General features: G+C 33.1%; 1 protein-coding gene across 1 annotated transcript; it reads left to right on the top strand.

Annotated features, from left to right (window-relative positions):
• Positions 1 to 14,335: 14,335 nt before the first annotated feature.
• Positions 14,336 to 15,131, top strand: LOC111413496 (cuticle protein 19-like). The gene is made up of 2 exons (XM_023044496.2): positions 14,336 to 14,441; positions 14,498 to 15,131. Exons 1-2 carry the CDS (start codon positions 14,430 to 14,432, stop codon positions 14,981 to 14,983), a joined length of 498 nt encoding a protein of 165 aa, XP_022900264.2. The 5' UTR covers positions 14,336 to 14,429; the 3' UTR covers positions 14,984 to 15,131.
• Positions 15,132 to 17,617: the final 2,486 nt, after the last annotated feature.

The following is a 17,617-nucleotide window of genomic DNA, read 5'->3' on the forward strand; positions in this document are numbered from 1 at the left end:
GCTCAGGGTAAATTCCATCAGATTTGTAAGAAAGAAATTTTAAGAATCTACGATGGACTCGATCAAGGCTTAAGAACTCACATGCATATAAGGGACTCCAAATCAGGCAAGCGTATTCTAACTTACTCAGAACGTAAGCACAATACAAGGTCTTTAATAAGCTGACACTTGTGAAATATTTAGACATACGCATCACAAAACCTAGGGACCTCCGAAAGGCCTCCGAACACACATTATTGATATGTTTTTTAAAATTAAGACTTGCATCAAACAGGACCCCCAAATCCCTGTACTCCTCGACACGACTTAAAGTGCTGCCAGCAATATTGTAAGGATATATGCATGGTGACGAGCATCAGCTATAAGTAAGTACACAACATTTATCTATATTGAGGTTAAGTTTGTAGGTCTTACACCATTGCACTATTGTGTTTAAGTTGTGCTGCAGCTTATCTGCATCTGCCATCGATGAGACTTCGGCATAGATCTTGATAGCATCAGCATATCCCAACATCCAACAATCAATTTTTAGAAGTAAGTCATTTATGAAAAGAACAAATAATAGAGGGCCCAAATTTGATCCCTGTGGAACCCCTGAGGTAAGAGTGAACTCATTAGAAAAATATCCATTGTAAGCAACATAACATTTTCTATGTTGCAAATAAGAGGCCAGAAGTTGAATTGCTGAAGGAACAAATCCGAAAGAGGTCAATTTATACAAGAGAATTCTATGGTCAATCAGATCAAAGGCTTTGGATAGATCAGTGTATACAACATCCACCTGCCCACGTCTATCCAAGGTGCTACAGATAAACTCGGAAATCGTAGCCAAGTTGGTAACTGTAGAGCGACCGGAAACAAAACCATGCTGGGAAGCTGACACAAAGGGGCACGTGCTGGTGTATATAAAAGAATATAATAACTTTTCAAATAGTTTAGCAAAATTGGAAATTATCGAAATTGGTCTATAGTTTGAGAGGGACGTACGATCATCCTTTTTATAAACAGGCACAATTCTTGATCGTTTCCATCTTTCAGGAAATTCACAGAACGTAATGGACAAGTTAATAATAAATTTAAGAGGGCAAGCAAATATATAACGGCAATCTCTGACCATAAAACTTGGCAACAAATCATCTCCAGCAGTATGCTTATTAGAAAACGTTGCCATTAATTTAATTAGCTCCTCTTCTGTAGTGGGATGAAAAGAGTATGGCAACGGATTGAAATTAGATTCAGTGAAAGTTCGGTCAGTAGATACAGTGTGAACAGCAGAAAACATGTCAAACATGTCTTTATTTTTTCGGCGAAAACCACGGTGGGTAAGAACTATTAGATTTGGTTTTAATAGGGACATGTGTATTAATTACGGAGTAAATGGCATCATAGAAGGCATCCAAAGCCTCATTGACATCGGTATGGGAAAGCAAAAAAGACCAATCATACTTAAAGAAGTGATCATATAATGCAGGGTAATTTGCTCGATGGAAGTCATATCGTAAATTATCAGAAGATGGGAACCGCTGTTGGTTAGTAGGTGTAGAGTAGTAAACTTCCACTTCAAGACTGGGATGATAAGAATCTTCTGGTACAACTGGATTGTCAGATCTTATTATGTGAAAATTCAGGTCAGCATTAGAGATCAACAAATCCAACATTCTGCCATCTTCATTCTTAACGTTAGTGTACTGTTTGGCATTAAGAACACTTAAAAAATCAATAAAAGCCCTGGTTTTAATTGAATATTGACTAGTAGGTAAGATTAAATCGGGGAGATTGAAATCTCCAACCAATACAAAGAAATGGTTAATTATAATAGCCTCAAGAGCAGTAGTAAATGTCTCCATATCATCAGAAGATATATGGTTATGATAACATCTCGAGGAAGGTGTTGAGAAGCTTGGACCTTGATATTCACTCCTACATCAGGGAAATAATTAACTTCTGCCTCATGACTCAACATTTCCCACGAGACTGGAGGACCTCTATCATAATCTGGGTCCCAAAAAGGATTCCTTACTTTCCGACCCAGCAAACTATCGCCCCATCTCACTGCTGCCAGTGATAGGAAAGCTTTGAGACACATCTCAAGAACAAGTTCCTGGCTGTCATCTCAAAGAACATCCCACCCTACCAATTTCGATTCCAACCCGGCAAATCCACATCCCAGCCACTTACGGTATTGGTTTCCAATTTTCATGCGGCACGCTATCAAAAACGTAAATCCGCGACTATGATTTTGGATGTCCGAAAGGCTTTCGACTCAGTCTGGCACAAAGGCCTACTATTCAAACTGGATAAGTTACATGTTCCATATTACCTCCTAAACTTGATAAGGCAATTCCTTTCGGATCGCTCTTGTTCTGTGAAGCTCAAAAACCATCACTCCCGCAGTTTCACCATCCAACTTGACTCCCGCAAAGATCTCCTATCTCTATACAACGTCTTCTGCCACGATATTTACGACAACAATCCAGACGGCTTTGATGTGAATAAACATACTCTACTTTACGCCGATGACACAACACTGATTTCGCACGGCAGGGACATTGCTTCTTCGGTCCGAAAGCTACAGGTGCTTATCGATGAAACAGAGAGCTGGTACCGAAAATGGCGCGTTCAAATCAATTCTTCAAAATCGCAATTCTTCATCCCTTTCCTCCCAATCCATGCCCCTTCTCCTACAATCACAGGCCAATTAACTCGACAGAACCCTAAAATTCTGTGCCCACGCCATCAAAGTGAAGATGAAAGTGAAAACTCGCGCCAAGGACTTCATATCCCTGTCATCCAGAGGTCGCTGAATTTGCACAAAATGTGCTTCGCACATTTACAAATCCATATGCAGACCAATTATAGAATATGGATCTATACTTCTAAACGACGCGCCTAGAGCATGAAGACACCATTTAGAAGTCGCAGACAGATCGGCATCAAGGTCCATAACACGAATAAGGAATCCCCAAAATCCTCTTTTCAACCCTAGCAATGATCTCCTTTATAACTTCACTAATATCCCTCCCATTAACTTCCGTCTACAATCTTTATCTCATAAAACTACCCTAAATTTCCCTACCAATCTTCTCCACCATATGCTCATTATCCCTAGAGTAAGCCACCCATCAAACCGCCCATCACAAAAACTGTTGATGAACAGAGAAGACTGAAGCTGTCGCTAACTAGAAGTTGCATGGGCAGAAAGACTCCGGTCGATAGCTCTATTTTTAACTGAGTTTTAATTTATAATTTTTTTTGCATCCAAAAATAAAATTTGTTTTCTCTCTCTCTTCAAATATTGTTTTCTCAAAAACTAAAAGTTATTTTTCAAAACGAGTTGGTTCATTGGAAAAAGGACACTTTTAATAACACTTTGGAAAATTTGTATACTCATGTTCCAAGAACTGGATTTTATAGGAATTTTTAAAACTTAATCGGCGAAAATTGCAAAATTCGATAAAATTGTCGATTATTTCAAAAATTTATTATTCAAGAACTGAAAGTAATTTTTCAAAACGGCTTTTTGCGTTGAAAAGAGGATACTTTAATTAATAATCGAAAGTGATAACAGCGACAGTTCTGTTAGTAATGAATGTGATGATGAATTACAAGCGAAGAGAAGGAAATTAGACAAAACTGCAACAAGAGATTTTATATATTGTATTGGGATTGTTACAATGAGGTTGCTAAAGACAAACTTGATATAAATAAAGTTGTATTCAATGAAAAAATTCCTATTGGGGTTGAACTTGATTATTATCTGCAGTGTCCAACATCTAAAAGAGATACAAATTCCTGTGAATGGTGGAGTACTAAGTAATAGGTTTTTAATATCCGGCAAAAGCCGAATATATAACTAATCCGTTGGTAACTATCCGGTAACCGGCCGGATTTTAAAAAATGGTCGGATACCAGATAGTTGCCGGATATCCGTTTCACCTCTAGTTTTTAACAATGAAAATTTCGTAACATTAAAACAAATTCTTGTTGTATGATTTCTGGGACACTCATTACGTTATAATATATGTAAAATCCGAAAATCACCCTTACATAATATTTTTTATCTGTTTTGATAAATATTGTTAATGCCCACTGATATATATGTGCGAAATTCTGATATACATGGAGACCTCCAGATTCCAACCGTTAAGGAAGAAATTAAAAGATTTGATTAAAAACATGAAGCTAGACATCACCTCCACGATAACGTATACTGCTGGACGACTAACAAATCGTTCGAAGATTGAAGAAATGAAAAGTACATACATATATTATGTGATCTTGTGTAGTGTTGTGTATAAAATCAGAGCGCTGTAAGTGAGAACTAAGACATCAATGAATGAACTCTTATCAATAAGTATATATTTTTGGGAGTTAGGATAAAAATGAAACTTTTTCGAATTGGCATGAATAATTTACGATAAGTGAGTTTCTACTTACAGAGACCGTAACCATGTGCCCAAATATACAATAAACGCTTAGTTGGAGTAATAATATTATATAAAGTTGAAGTTGTGCGAAAAAAGCTGGACTAAATAATTCAGCCTGAAAACAAAATATTTTCGATGTCAAAAAAATATAGATTCACCGATTGATAAACTTACTGTAACAACTGTGAACAACGTTGTCATTAAACTAAACAAAGTTAATGTAACTTGTGGAAAGCACATATACCTAAAAATTCTATCGACATTTTTAGCCAACGTAAGTAATCGTTGTAAAGGAACTGTAATGGACCTTAATTGATTTTGCAATTTGGCTTTTCTATCATCATCGATCAAAGTCAAACTAGCTTCTTCGATTCCGATTGATACAATACCTTTATCGATAACTTTAGCCAACATCGTTAAGTATATAGTCATACTCATAAACAGCGAATCTAAAGCTAATCAAGAAAATTGATAAATACAATACATGAACTAAAATAAGTTTCATACCAAGTACTTGTAATGTTAAAAAATACATTGCGAAAGTATGCCACGCTGAAATCAATATACACAAAGATTTTGAAGGATTTTCTGGGATCGGTGTAAAAAAATAAAGGATTTCTTTGTAAACAACTCGACCATTAATAATATCGTCTTCATCGGTTAAAAATAATTTGATAATCTTAGCAACGGTGGTTATTACAATGTATGAGTTAATCATAGAGGTGTAACTCCAAATGATAGTTTTATTCCTCTTCTCCCCCATTTTTAGAATACTTATATGATTTCCATGGAATCTTCCAAAAATTTCTTTAATTGAAATAAATTCCTTCATAGCTGCAATAAATTCTTCTCGATACCAAATTGCTACGGACATTTTCAAAAGCAGGATCACATGAGTAGAAAAATACATTAAACAATCTGTCAATCTATCCACGTCGTGTATTGAATAAGAAATTTCCAAAACTTCCGCCGGAATAACAGTAAAATTGATCAAAATCATAAAAATTGTAAGTAAGCAATACATTTTTGAATCAGTTGAAACCGACCGGAATAAAAAACCAGCACCAGATATTTTTAATAAAATCACGTTATATTTGAACATTATTAAAGTATTTTTTCTTTGGTGGTTTCTTTTGAGTAATATGAATCAAAAATGGTTCGATTTTTATATATGGTTTAAAATTTATACTCGGGAAAAGCGGCGGTTTCGATGAATTTGTATCATTTTAGTTTGAAACTTGGTTCCCTAGGGAAAAACGCCATGTTACACTTAAGAAAGTTTAAAAGAACATTGTAAAGATTTTCTTGTTTTGTGTAAGTAGATATTTATTGTTTCAATTTTTCATGTGTGAAAATAATTTTAATGCCTTTTTTAAAATAATTCTTTGCAAATTTTACACATCTAGAAAATACAAGTTGAAATTATAGATTAATATTAAATTGTGAGAAGTTAAGGATTTGGTAAAAATTTTAAAACATTTTTTTTTCTCAAACAACAAATCTGCCGAAAGAAAATAAACGTGACATTACTAAATAATTTAAAGACGACGTGCACAAATAGCAGAGAATTTAGACCCTCGATTATAAAGACTACAAAAAATAAACCGCGATCAATTTAGAACAGCACTTGAAGACTCCTACAATACTGATATAGCGTATACATGTAGCAACAAAAAACAACAATGGATAAATGACGAAATTCTATAACTTATGGACGAGAGAAAATTACAGAAAAGTAAAAATCTTAATAAATATAAAGCATAAAACAAGCAAATTCGAAGAACTTGTCGAGCAGACAAGAAAAGTTGCTAAAAGAACGTTGCGAGCAGAGTAAAGAACTGCAAAGAAAATATCTAGTAATACAAGTATCAAAGAGTCAAGTCCAAAAATTACAAATAATCAAGTTAAACAAGCCTTACAACTTTGGCCCAGACCAAATATATGCAGGAACTCTAAAAATGATTGCAGAAAAAGATGGTCAAGAGTCTACAAAACAAGACCAGCACGTCCGCGTACAACGCCAAAAGCTTGCAGAAATCCTAAGGTCTTAAGAATATTAAGTTCGTCAAACAAAATTAGCCGTTTCATGATGTGTTAAGTACAAAATTTTATCTAATTCCATTGATAAAGCAATTTTTGTTCAAAACTTGATTTATTCTATTAGTGACAGCTGTCAATTTATTAACTTGTAGTTAGGTAATGAAATTCATTACATCACTAGCGATGTAATGAAATCATTACATTGACGTTGTGAGGTTGACAATTAAATGAGCATCAATTAAACCATTTTTTTTACAATTTTTTTAAAAAATAGTCAAAATGCAAGATATCGAAAGTGATCAGATCTATAGTATTGTTAATATACGTCTACCTCCCTTCTGGACAACTAAACCTGATACTTGGTTTAGACAAATCGAAGCACAATTCGAATTGTTACGTGTCACTAGTGACAACACCAAGTACAATTTAGTTGTCACTCATTTACCCACAGAGGTTGTAAACACCGTCGTTGATATAATCAACGAGTCTCCAGAGCGAGACCTATATGCGACTCTAAAGAAAAGCATCATCAATCGTCTTTCTCTAAGCGAAGAAAAACGATTGAACGACCTTCTCTCAAATACACATATGGGAAAACAAAAGCCTTCAGATTTCTTCCGAGAACTTTTATCCAATTCTCAGCAGTTCTCAGGTAGTAAGTCCTAATCTTCTTTTGAAGCTCAGGACTTAGGTTGCCACACACTATCTATTGAATATGGCAGATACGATCTGGGAATCAATCATTTCCACGCCAAGCATATACCAACCCACACACTTAAATTACTACAACTCATTCTATTCATACAATTCAACAACCTCACAACCAACAAACACTTCCACTTCGCACATCACTCAAAACCAACACACAACCGACTATGACCGACATGATCAGAACCTTCGATACCTTCACCACGACATGTCAGAGTATATTTAGCTCATTTGCTCAAAAACAGGCAGCAATGGACTCCCAAATTGCTTCAATCAACAGCAAGCTAAGCAACAAAAGTAATGAATTCTCAAATCACCATTGCTGTGCACACTGCATTTATCGTCGTAACAGATCTTCATCTTACCGAACATCCACAAGAAGCCCATCCGCGGATTCAATATCTGCACTTATCACACTAAATATGGCGATCGTGCCCGCAACTGCCAAGGTAAATGGTGCAAATTTGATTATTTTTTTTCAAATAAAGATAATTCTAAAAATCAAAAAAACGACTAAATGTTTCAATAGAATAAACACAAAATTTCCAATTCAAAGAATTCCAAATTAACAATCAATGGAATTAAATTCAAGACTATTTATTTATGACATTATAAATAACTTAAATTTTCTCATTGATTCGGGAGCAGAAATATCAGTTTTACCAGTTAAACTATTTCCGTTCAATAAACAAAACTCCACATTCGTTTTATCAGCAGCGAATGGATCAGTTATCAAAACATATGGCAAGAAGTTATTAACAGTGTCTCTCCAATTAAGACGCAATTTTCTATTTGTCTTCGCTCTAACTGATGTCAGCAAACCTATTATCCTAATTAAAAACCACATAGGTTTCTTATCATACTCTTCTTCTGCTACCCCTCGCATATTCTCTGTTGAAACAAAATTTACACAACTGCTTAAAAATTTTCCACAATTAATCTCATCCCCAGATTTTTCTATCCCCGTTAACCATTCGACCACCCATAAAATAGTAACTAATTCCAATCTTCCATTCAATCATCCTAGAGGACTAGACTTCGATACGCTTAACATAGCTAAAAAAGAATTTGAAACAATGGTAGCATTAGGGATCTGCCGTCCATCATCTTCATCAGTAGCATCTCCTTTGCACATGGTCCCTAAAAAGGACTTCGGAGTTTGGTGCCCTTGTGGAGACTATAGGCAACTTAACCATATCACAGTTCCAGATCTTTATCCATTGCCCTACATACAAGATTTTAATCTTCACTTATCTGATTGTATCATTTTTTCGAAAATTGATTTAGTTCGGGCTTACCACCAAATTCCAGTTGCACCCGAAGATATTTACAAAACGGCAATAACCACACCATTTGGTCTATTTGAATTTTTGCGAATGCCTTTTGGTTTGCGAAATGCCGAAACATTTCAGAGATTCATCAATGAAGTTCTTACTGGCCTAACTTTCCTTTTTGTCTATTTAGATGATATTTTAATAGCTAGTAAATCCGAAGATGAACGCTTAGAACATCTAAGAATTCTTTTTGAAAGATTAAACAGTTATAATATGAATATACAACCAAATAAGTGTATGTTTGGCGTCCCCTCATTAGATTTTTTAAGTCGTACAGTATCAGAAAAAAGAATTCGACCTTCTCAATCAAGAATACACATCATATCCAAGTTTTCTTAACCAAAAACAGTAAATGAACATCAACGTTTCTTAGGAATATTAAATTTTCATCATCGTTTCATACCCAACCTATCAGAAATTTTATTCCCACTACATAAACTAGTAAATAAATTGCAACTTGAAAAAATCAAAAACATTACACTCTGGACAACAGAAGAAGAACTTTCTTTCTCAAAAGCCAAAGACTCTCTGGTCAATGTTGCACTTCTCTCACATCCTTATCCAACTTTCTTCATATATTGATGCTTCAGTATCAACAATGGAACTTCTTCACCAGTAGCCTTCTTTTCCAAAAGAATGTCTAACAGCCAAATGAAGTACTCCACCTTTGACAGAGAACTCTTAGCTATGTATCTCGCGGTTAAACATTTCTTACAAGAAACCAATTCAAAATTTTAACAGATCATAAACCCCTAATCACCGCGCTCTTTTTGAAAACGGAAAAAACTCCTAGGCAAACCAGATACAATAACTACATAGTTGAGCTAACCTCTGAAATCTCTTACATTAAAGCAAAATGCAACACAGTGTCGGATACTTTATCAAGAATAACTATACTACTTTATCACTATCGATTCTTTAACATCTGAAGCAACGCAAAGTTCCAATAAAGAACTACAATATTTATTACAAAAGTAATCTTTAAAAACAAATAAAAATTACCATAAATCTAAAATAAAAACTCAATCTTCTAATTTAGATCTTTGGTGCGAAGATTCTTCTAAATCGCCAAGAATCTACATACCCAAAAAATTTCGTCTAAAACATCTAGGTTTCAAAACCTTAAATAATATTAAAAATCGATTTTTTTAGCCATATTTAACCAAGCAAGTAGAATCATGGTGTAAAACTTGCATACCTTGCCAGAAAACTAAAATCCAAAGATACACAAAATATCCACTTCAGAAATTTAATCTACCTGCTGGTAGATTCGAACATATACACATAGATCTAATAGGTCCTTTTACTCCTTCATTCTTTTGTACTAACAGCAATAGATCGCTTCACTAGATGGCCAGAAGCGTAACTACGACATCTACTATAGCCGCAACACTACTAAACCAACATTTCTCAAGATTTGGTATTCCACACACTATCACACAAGATCAAGAAAGGCATTTGGAATCCCGATTATTTCACCATTTCAATAAATTGGTAGGATCTGGTTAGATCCACACTTCAAAATTCCATCCCCAAAATAATGGCATATTAGAAAGGTTCCATAGAGCTCTTAAAACTGCCATTGCTGCCAGAGAAAACGGCTATAGGTGGAACCACGACCTCCCAATTATACTATTGAGCCTTCGATCTTCACTTAAAGAAGATCTAGGTTATTCCCCCGCAGAGTTAGTGTATTTATAGGAGAATTTATTATTACTTCACAGGACTATTTAGAAACGGAACCACTCCTAGTTAGTCTTAAAGAAACGTTTTCAAGTTTAAAACCAGTACCTACTACCTTCCATTCAAGAATTAAACCTTTCATTCATAAAGATTTATACGTGTCAGACTTTGTTTTATTAAAATTAAATCATTTTAAGCCTTCCCTTGCACCAAAATTTGAAGGCCTTTTTAAAGTTATTAAACGCTTTCAAAAAAACTTTATTATTTTAAAAGATAACAAAGAATTATCAGTTAGTATTGATCGATTATCGCCAGCGTTTATAACTAACGATAAACTGGAAATTACTTTTAATCAAAATTCAATTCCAAATAAATGTTTAACAATACGTTTTAAAAATTAAAGTATTTATAACTACTTGATTTACATTTTATTGTTAACCTTATTTGTTCTTGGAAGGGGGAGTATTTGTAGCGTCATGTCTACAAAATCCAAGATGCCACCATATATTTTTCCATCTTCAAACAAAAAGATTTAGTGACCTTGTTTTTTAAAATATAATTGGCAACAAAAGTTTGTTATTATATTATAATAAATTATGGATTCCTTTCAATAAACTCATTGAAGCCACACGTATATAAAACTGCTTGACTAATTTAGTTTTAATTAAATTTTTATTAATTATATTGGGAAAATAAAATCTATTAACAATCCCACAACATGTAAAATTTAATTTTCATAATGGAATTACGTAAAATATTTTTTGTAATTCGCTACGGTAATGGAAGCTATAACAGTACTCAAACGGGTGCTGTAATGAGACTCTTTACAGCATCCGATGCTGTAATGAGATTTTAGTAACATTTTATGGAACCAGTTCAAGTTGGTGACATTGGGTCATTAATTTTTCTAGTTGTCAATGTGACAATTTTTGTCTATGGATGTTTAAACACTAATCAGAACAGACTTAATTTATTGAAACGAGCAACAATACAAAAGAAAAAGTGCTATCTACTTACAGAGAAATAATACTATTTATTATAAACATTAATTGTTATGTTTTTACATGTCAAAACACTTATTCCAGATGAGTAAACATGTTGTTGAAACTGACAATTCAAAATTGTCAACAATCATTTCAAAATATTTTTATAAATGTCAAATAGACTTTTTTAAAGAAATTGATTTTTTAGTAATTTTTAGCAGTCGTAGATAAAATGCTGTATATCACACGTGGGCAAGAGCATAATTACAGTACTCGTGTGATTACACGACTCGGTCTACGACCTCGTCGTGCAATTCTCCACACTCGTACAGTAATTATGTTTCTAGCCCACTTGTAATATAAATAACTATTATCTACGACTGCTTGGATAAGTCATCATTACCGCACTCATCTGAGGTGATTTGAGTTACGTAATGAAGTTCATTACCGCACTGGTTTCGTTACGTAACGCATTTTTAGCCTAATCAGAACAGACTTAATTTATTGAAACGAGCAACAACACAAAAGAAAAAGTGCTATCTACTTACAGAGAAACAATACTATTTATTATAAACATTAATTGTTATGTTTTTACATTTCAAAACACTTATTCCACATGAGTAAACATGTCGTTGAAACTGACAATTCAAAATTGTCAACAATCATTTCAAAATATTTTTATGAATGTCAAATAGACTTTTTTAAAGAAATTGATTTTTTAGTAATTTTTAGCAGTCGTAGATAAAATGCTGTATATCACACGTGGGCTAGAGCATAATTACAGTACTCGTGTGATTACACGATTCGGTCTACGACCTGGTCGTGCAATTCTCCACACTCGTACTGTAATTATGTTTCTAGCCCACTTGTAATATAAATAACTATTATCTACGACTGCTTGGATAAGTCATCATTACCGCACTTATTTGAGGTGATTTGAGTTACGCAATGAAGTTCATTACCGCACTGGTTTCATTACGTAACGCATTTTTAGCTTAATCAGAACAGACTTAATTTATTAAAACGAGCAACAATACAAAAAAAACGTGCTGTCTACTTACAGAGAAACAATACTATTTATTATAAACATTAATTGTTATGTTTTTACATTTCGAAACACTTATTCCAGATGAGTAAACATGTTGTTGAAACTGACAATTCAAAATTGTCAACAATCATTTCAAAATATTTTTATAAATGTCAAATAGACTTTTTTAAAGAAATTGATTTTTTAGTAATTTTTAGCAGTCGTAGATAAAATGCTGTATATCACACGTGGGCTAGAGCATAATTACAGTACTCGTACAGTAATTATGTTTCTTGTAATATAAATAACTATTCAATAGTCATATAATGAGATGATGTTTAGATGACTTAACATTAAATAAGTAAATTTCTACTTACAGCGATTGAAAGCATCTGTCCAAAAATACAATAAATACTTAATTGGAGTAATAATAAAAAATAAAGTTGAAGTTGTGCAAAGAAATCAGCACTAAATAGTTCAGTCTGAAAAAATATATATAAATTTTCTATATCAAAGAAATAAATAAAATCATTAACTCACCGCTGCGATCGATAATAACGTTGACATCAAACTAAATAAAGTTAAAATAACTTGTGGTAAGCACATGAATCTGAAAATTCTATCGACGTTTTTAGCTAACGTTAATAATCGTTGTAAATAAATTGTAATCGATCTCATTTTATCGTCCATTTCATTATTTATTTTTATTGATTCAATATCGTTGTTGATGATTTTAGCAAAAACCGTTAAATATATAATCATGGTCATAAATACTGAATCTAAACCTAATCAAAAAAATAATTAACGATTACAAGAATATTAAATAAATACAAGTTACATACCTAGTACTTGAAACATTACAAAATACATACCCGAAGCATGCCACACCGCAATTATTTTACATAAAGATTTTGAAGCATTTTGCGGAGTTGGGGTAGAAAAATAAAAAATTTCATTATAATCAACTTGACCGTTAAGATAATCATTTTCATCGAATGAAAGTAGTTTTATAGCTTTAGTTAGCAACATAAAAATAATATACGAAATAATTGCAAATATATAACCCCAAACTAATAATTTATTCTTTTTCTCCCCCTGTTTTAAAACAACCAAATGATTTCCTTCGAATCCCTCAAAAAATTCTTTAAATGAAATAAAATCTTTTATCGTTTCCATAAATTTTTTCCGAAAGAAAATGGCAACGCACGATTTCATTAAGATGATTGCGTGGGTTGGGAAAAGTATTAAACAATTTGCCAATCTGTCTATGTCGTGTAATGAGAAAAAAATTTCCATAATTTCAGCCACCATAAGGGGGTAAACGATTAAAACCGTACAAATTATATATAAATAATAAAGTTTAGAATCGGTTGAAATTAAACGAAAAATAAAACCAGCTCCGCCTAACTTTAAAAAAGTTAGATTAAACCCGAACATTATAAAACACCTTTTATCTTTAGTGATTAGTTTTGAGTAATGTGAATTGAAATGACTCGATTTTTAGGGTTTCTTTAAAATTTATACTTCACACGAGGAAAAGTAGAACAAAGTGGTTTCAATGAATTTGTATCATTTTAGTTTTTAAAGTGGATTTCTTGGGAAAAACGTTATGAAAATTGGGGGAATATGTATAAAATTCATATAAACACTTTGAAACTTTTTAGTTTCACGTATGTATATATTTTACTTACAATTACTAATTACTAACACTAATTACTTACATTTGTGCTGTTCATAAAATATGTGAAATAACAAGAAAATATTTTATTATTCAAGGTTCTCACCTGTTGTACACATTTCACTACATACTCATGATATCCGACACCCTCCATTCACCGAGAATGCCCGTCATTTGGTCACGCTGTTGTATTACATGCTTTAAACAAACCATAAAATTTGTCAACCAAAGAATTTTTTTATCGCGATTTCTTTATATTAATTTCATTTATTTTAATATAAAAAGATTATCAGATACAACAATGTGTATAAGTGAAGTGAAGCAAAGAAAAATATTAAGTTGAGATCGTAGACCTGCTACAGTATTTATTTCCCAGAGGTATCATATCATTTATTTAACGGACGGCTAACCCTAGCTAAAAGAAGACCGTTGCATAAGGTGTATCAAGATACAAATGTTCCATTCGCGACTATAAAATGAGCCAGTTTGTTTTCAAATTGGTCAGTTGTCGCAGTACATTCAACAGTCAACCATCCACCAACAGTTGCCATGGCCTCAAGGGTAAGAAAATTTTAATAAAATTTCTAACGAAATTTTTAATTAAATTATTTTTTTAGATTGTATTAGCCCTAGCCACAGTTGCTCTAGTCAGTGCCCAATACCAAAATTACGGTTATGGCCAGAACCAGGGTCAAGGCGGTCAAGGCGTCAATCAAGGTAATCAAAATGGCCAACAACAACAAAACGGTTATCAAACGCAACAGTACCATCCAACCAACTACCCTACGGCACCGGTGGCAGCATCGTTCCAATCCCAAAATCAACAACAAGGTCAACAAATTCAACCATTTACAGTAGCCGCTAACCAAATTCAAGAGCCGTACGATCCTTATCCTCAATACGCTTATGCCTACGATGTCCATGATCCATCCACAGGAGATATTAAGAATCAACACGAAACTAGGCACGGTGATAGCGTAAGAGGCCAGTACAGTTTAACCGAACCGGATGGTTCCAGAAGGACCGTGGATTATTCTTCAGACCCTAATACCGGATTTAACGCGATTGTTCGCAGAAACGGACAGCAAGTTCACGGACAATAGTTTCGATATTTCAGATTGAACGACGAAACTTGAGTACGATTGGATTGCTTGGACCACGTCCACATTGACTATTTTGATAATGTGACTATTTTAAACTGCCTGTATCATGCAATAAAGAAAAAAAAGAATACACAAATTATGTTTGAAATATTGTTTTCTTTTTCTATTCATTTAATATAACTTTATTTCTGCCAGGTAAGATATTGCAGCAAAAAGTTTTCTTTCTAGTTCGTATTTTTAGATTGAAAATAGACCAAGTTTCAGTTTCTGCCTTAAAAACTACAACATCTCTTAAAACTCGAAAATCCTACATCTTCTAATTGACCGAAAAAGTAAATGTTGCTGTTAGTTCTTATTTCATGCAAAATAACAATGGTGCAACCCATCAAAATTAAAAAGCTGCCAATATATGTATAGCAAAATGCACTACATTTCATTGTTCATGAAAATTACACTTAAACTGTACGAGAGTAGATTTGCACATAAACTACAAAATACTAGCACCACAAACAAATATGAAGTAAAAATCTGCTGGCAACAAATTCAAACTTGTATACAATAAGCCGCTTGAGAAGCTATATGATTGATATAAGCAGATAACGTAAAATTAACATAAATGCCACAGACCATACCATTGGAAGAAGTAAGAGAACTAACTTAGAAAAGCTAACTAACAGAATACCAAGACTAAAAAGGGGTTAACTTAAGAAATCATTAAAAGAGAACATTGAAGTAAATTTACCAATGACAAAGACCACGACCTATACGGAGCACAGAAAAAATATGGTAAATACTCAGAAACAGGAAAAACTCCATTAGCAAATATGTTCAATCAAAAAAAAATACCGCTATGAACTTGGGAGTTATTTCCAACAATTATATAGTACTAAAGACACAACTAAAATAGAAGAATATGAAACAACGGAGAAAATAAGAATAAGTAAAAATGAGCGGGAAGAACAACTGAGTAAATTAAATAAACAGAAAGGGATTCAAAATACGAGAAGAATTCAATGCAAAATTTTGTACTCATCACAAATAGCAAAAAATTGACACAGAAGCAGTACTTACCTTACTAATTGTAAGTACAAAACTGAAATTATTGACAAACGTTCTGAAAGAGAAATTAGAAGCGCAGGTTAAAAATGAAGTAGAGCAACAAGAATTTAGAAAAAATAGGTGAACAACTGACGCTTTATAGTATACAGTATTTGCCAAACCCCTTTATAAAGCGGAAGCCTAGAAGACATTCTGAGATTACTAATTGAGAAAAGAACGAAATCTAACATTGTAAAAGTAATCCAAATTCTAAACACAGATAACATGACAAAGATCACTAATATTCCGTCACCAAATAGAATTAGAGAAGGGGACAGCTTAAGTCCATTCTTGTTAAAGTTGATGATGGACAAAATTATACAGAAGGATGCAGCAATCATGGCAGAAACAGAAGATAATTCTATCAAATAAGCCAATTGGACATGAATATATCCGTCGATAAAGAAAAGTCACGACAATCCCCAAAGAACCAATTTAATGAACTTGTGGTAGAAGGCAAGCCTAGCGAACAAATCAATCAGTTCAGCAAAAGACTTAAGAAGCCAGACCAATAAAGCAACGGCTCTATCAGGATGCTTAAGAGGGTCAAATTAATTCATGAAAATAAGCAGCAAGATAAGAATTATCAAAATGATAACGTTGCGAACTATTCTGGCTAAGAATAGCAGAGTCTGGATAAGAAATATGGATATCAGGGAATGATGCTAGATGTGGTAAGATGGGGGAAACAAAAAAGAAGGAACCAGCAAGTAGTCGAACGCAAGGAAGGACATTCTAAAAAATAGAACGACAGCTGCCTAACAAGTCAACATCACAAAACGCATTTCTACTACGAATTCAGAACACAAAATACCAACATGTCTAAAACATGATGATGTGTATGACTTGATTAAGTTGGCAAAATTGATGGATGGGTGTGAATATTTTTTGTGCAAAATTTACTTCTATCCTCTTTACTTTGTGTGACTTACTATATAATATAACTTCTTTTGTGTCAAAATCATCAAATTTATGTATTTTTGGCTCTTTTACAATGTTAAGTTGGAAAAATTCACCGAGAGGTTATATCCGATTATGGATTTTAATTTTGGTATTAATTCTCAATATTTTTTCCATAAAAACTGAAATTCATCTTTTTTATTTTTTGATTTACAGCATTTTATATATCACAAGTACCAAGTTTTGGTACTTTTGTGTTTAACTTGATTAATCTGACAAAATTGATGGATGGGTTTAAAGTAGTGATGGATTATAATTTAAAGATAAATTATGAATATTTTCCGCATAAAAACTAACTTCTATTTTTATTCATATATCATTTTTTATGTAAAAATCATCAAATCTAAGTATTATTGGCTTTCAATAATGTGTTAATTTGGCAAAATTGGCTAATGAATTTATTTTCTATATTGGGTAATAATTTTATATGCATCAAATTTTGGTAGTATGTTATTGACTTGATCACTCCTATTTGTTCAAACTTAACAGGTAAGTGAATCAGTTGGTATCACACTAAAATCTATATGTAATGACCAGGTGTATAATATTTTCCATCAAAGTGATGATTGAAAATAA

The sequence above is a fragment of the Onthophagus taurus genome, chromosome 2, assembly GCF_036711975.1.
Source record: "Onthophagus taurus isolate NC chromosome 2, IU_Otau_3.0, whole genome shotgun sequence".
Lineage (NCBI taxonomy): Eukaryota > Metazoa > Arthropoda > Insecta > Coleoptera > Scarabaeidae > Onthophagus > Onthophagus taurus.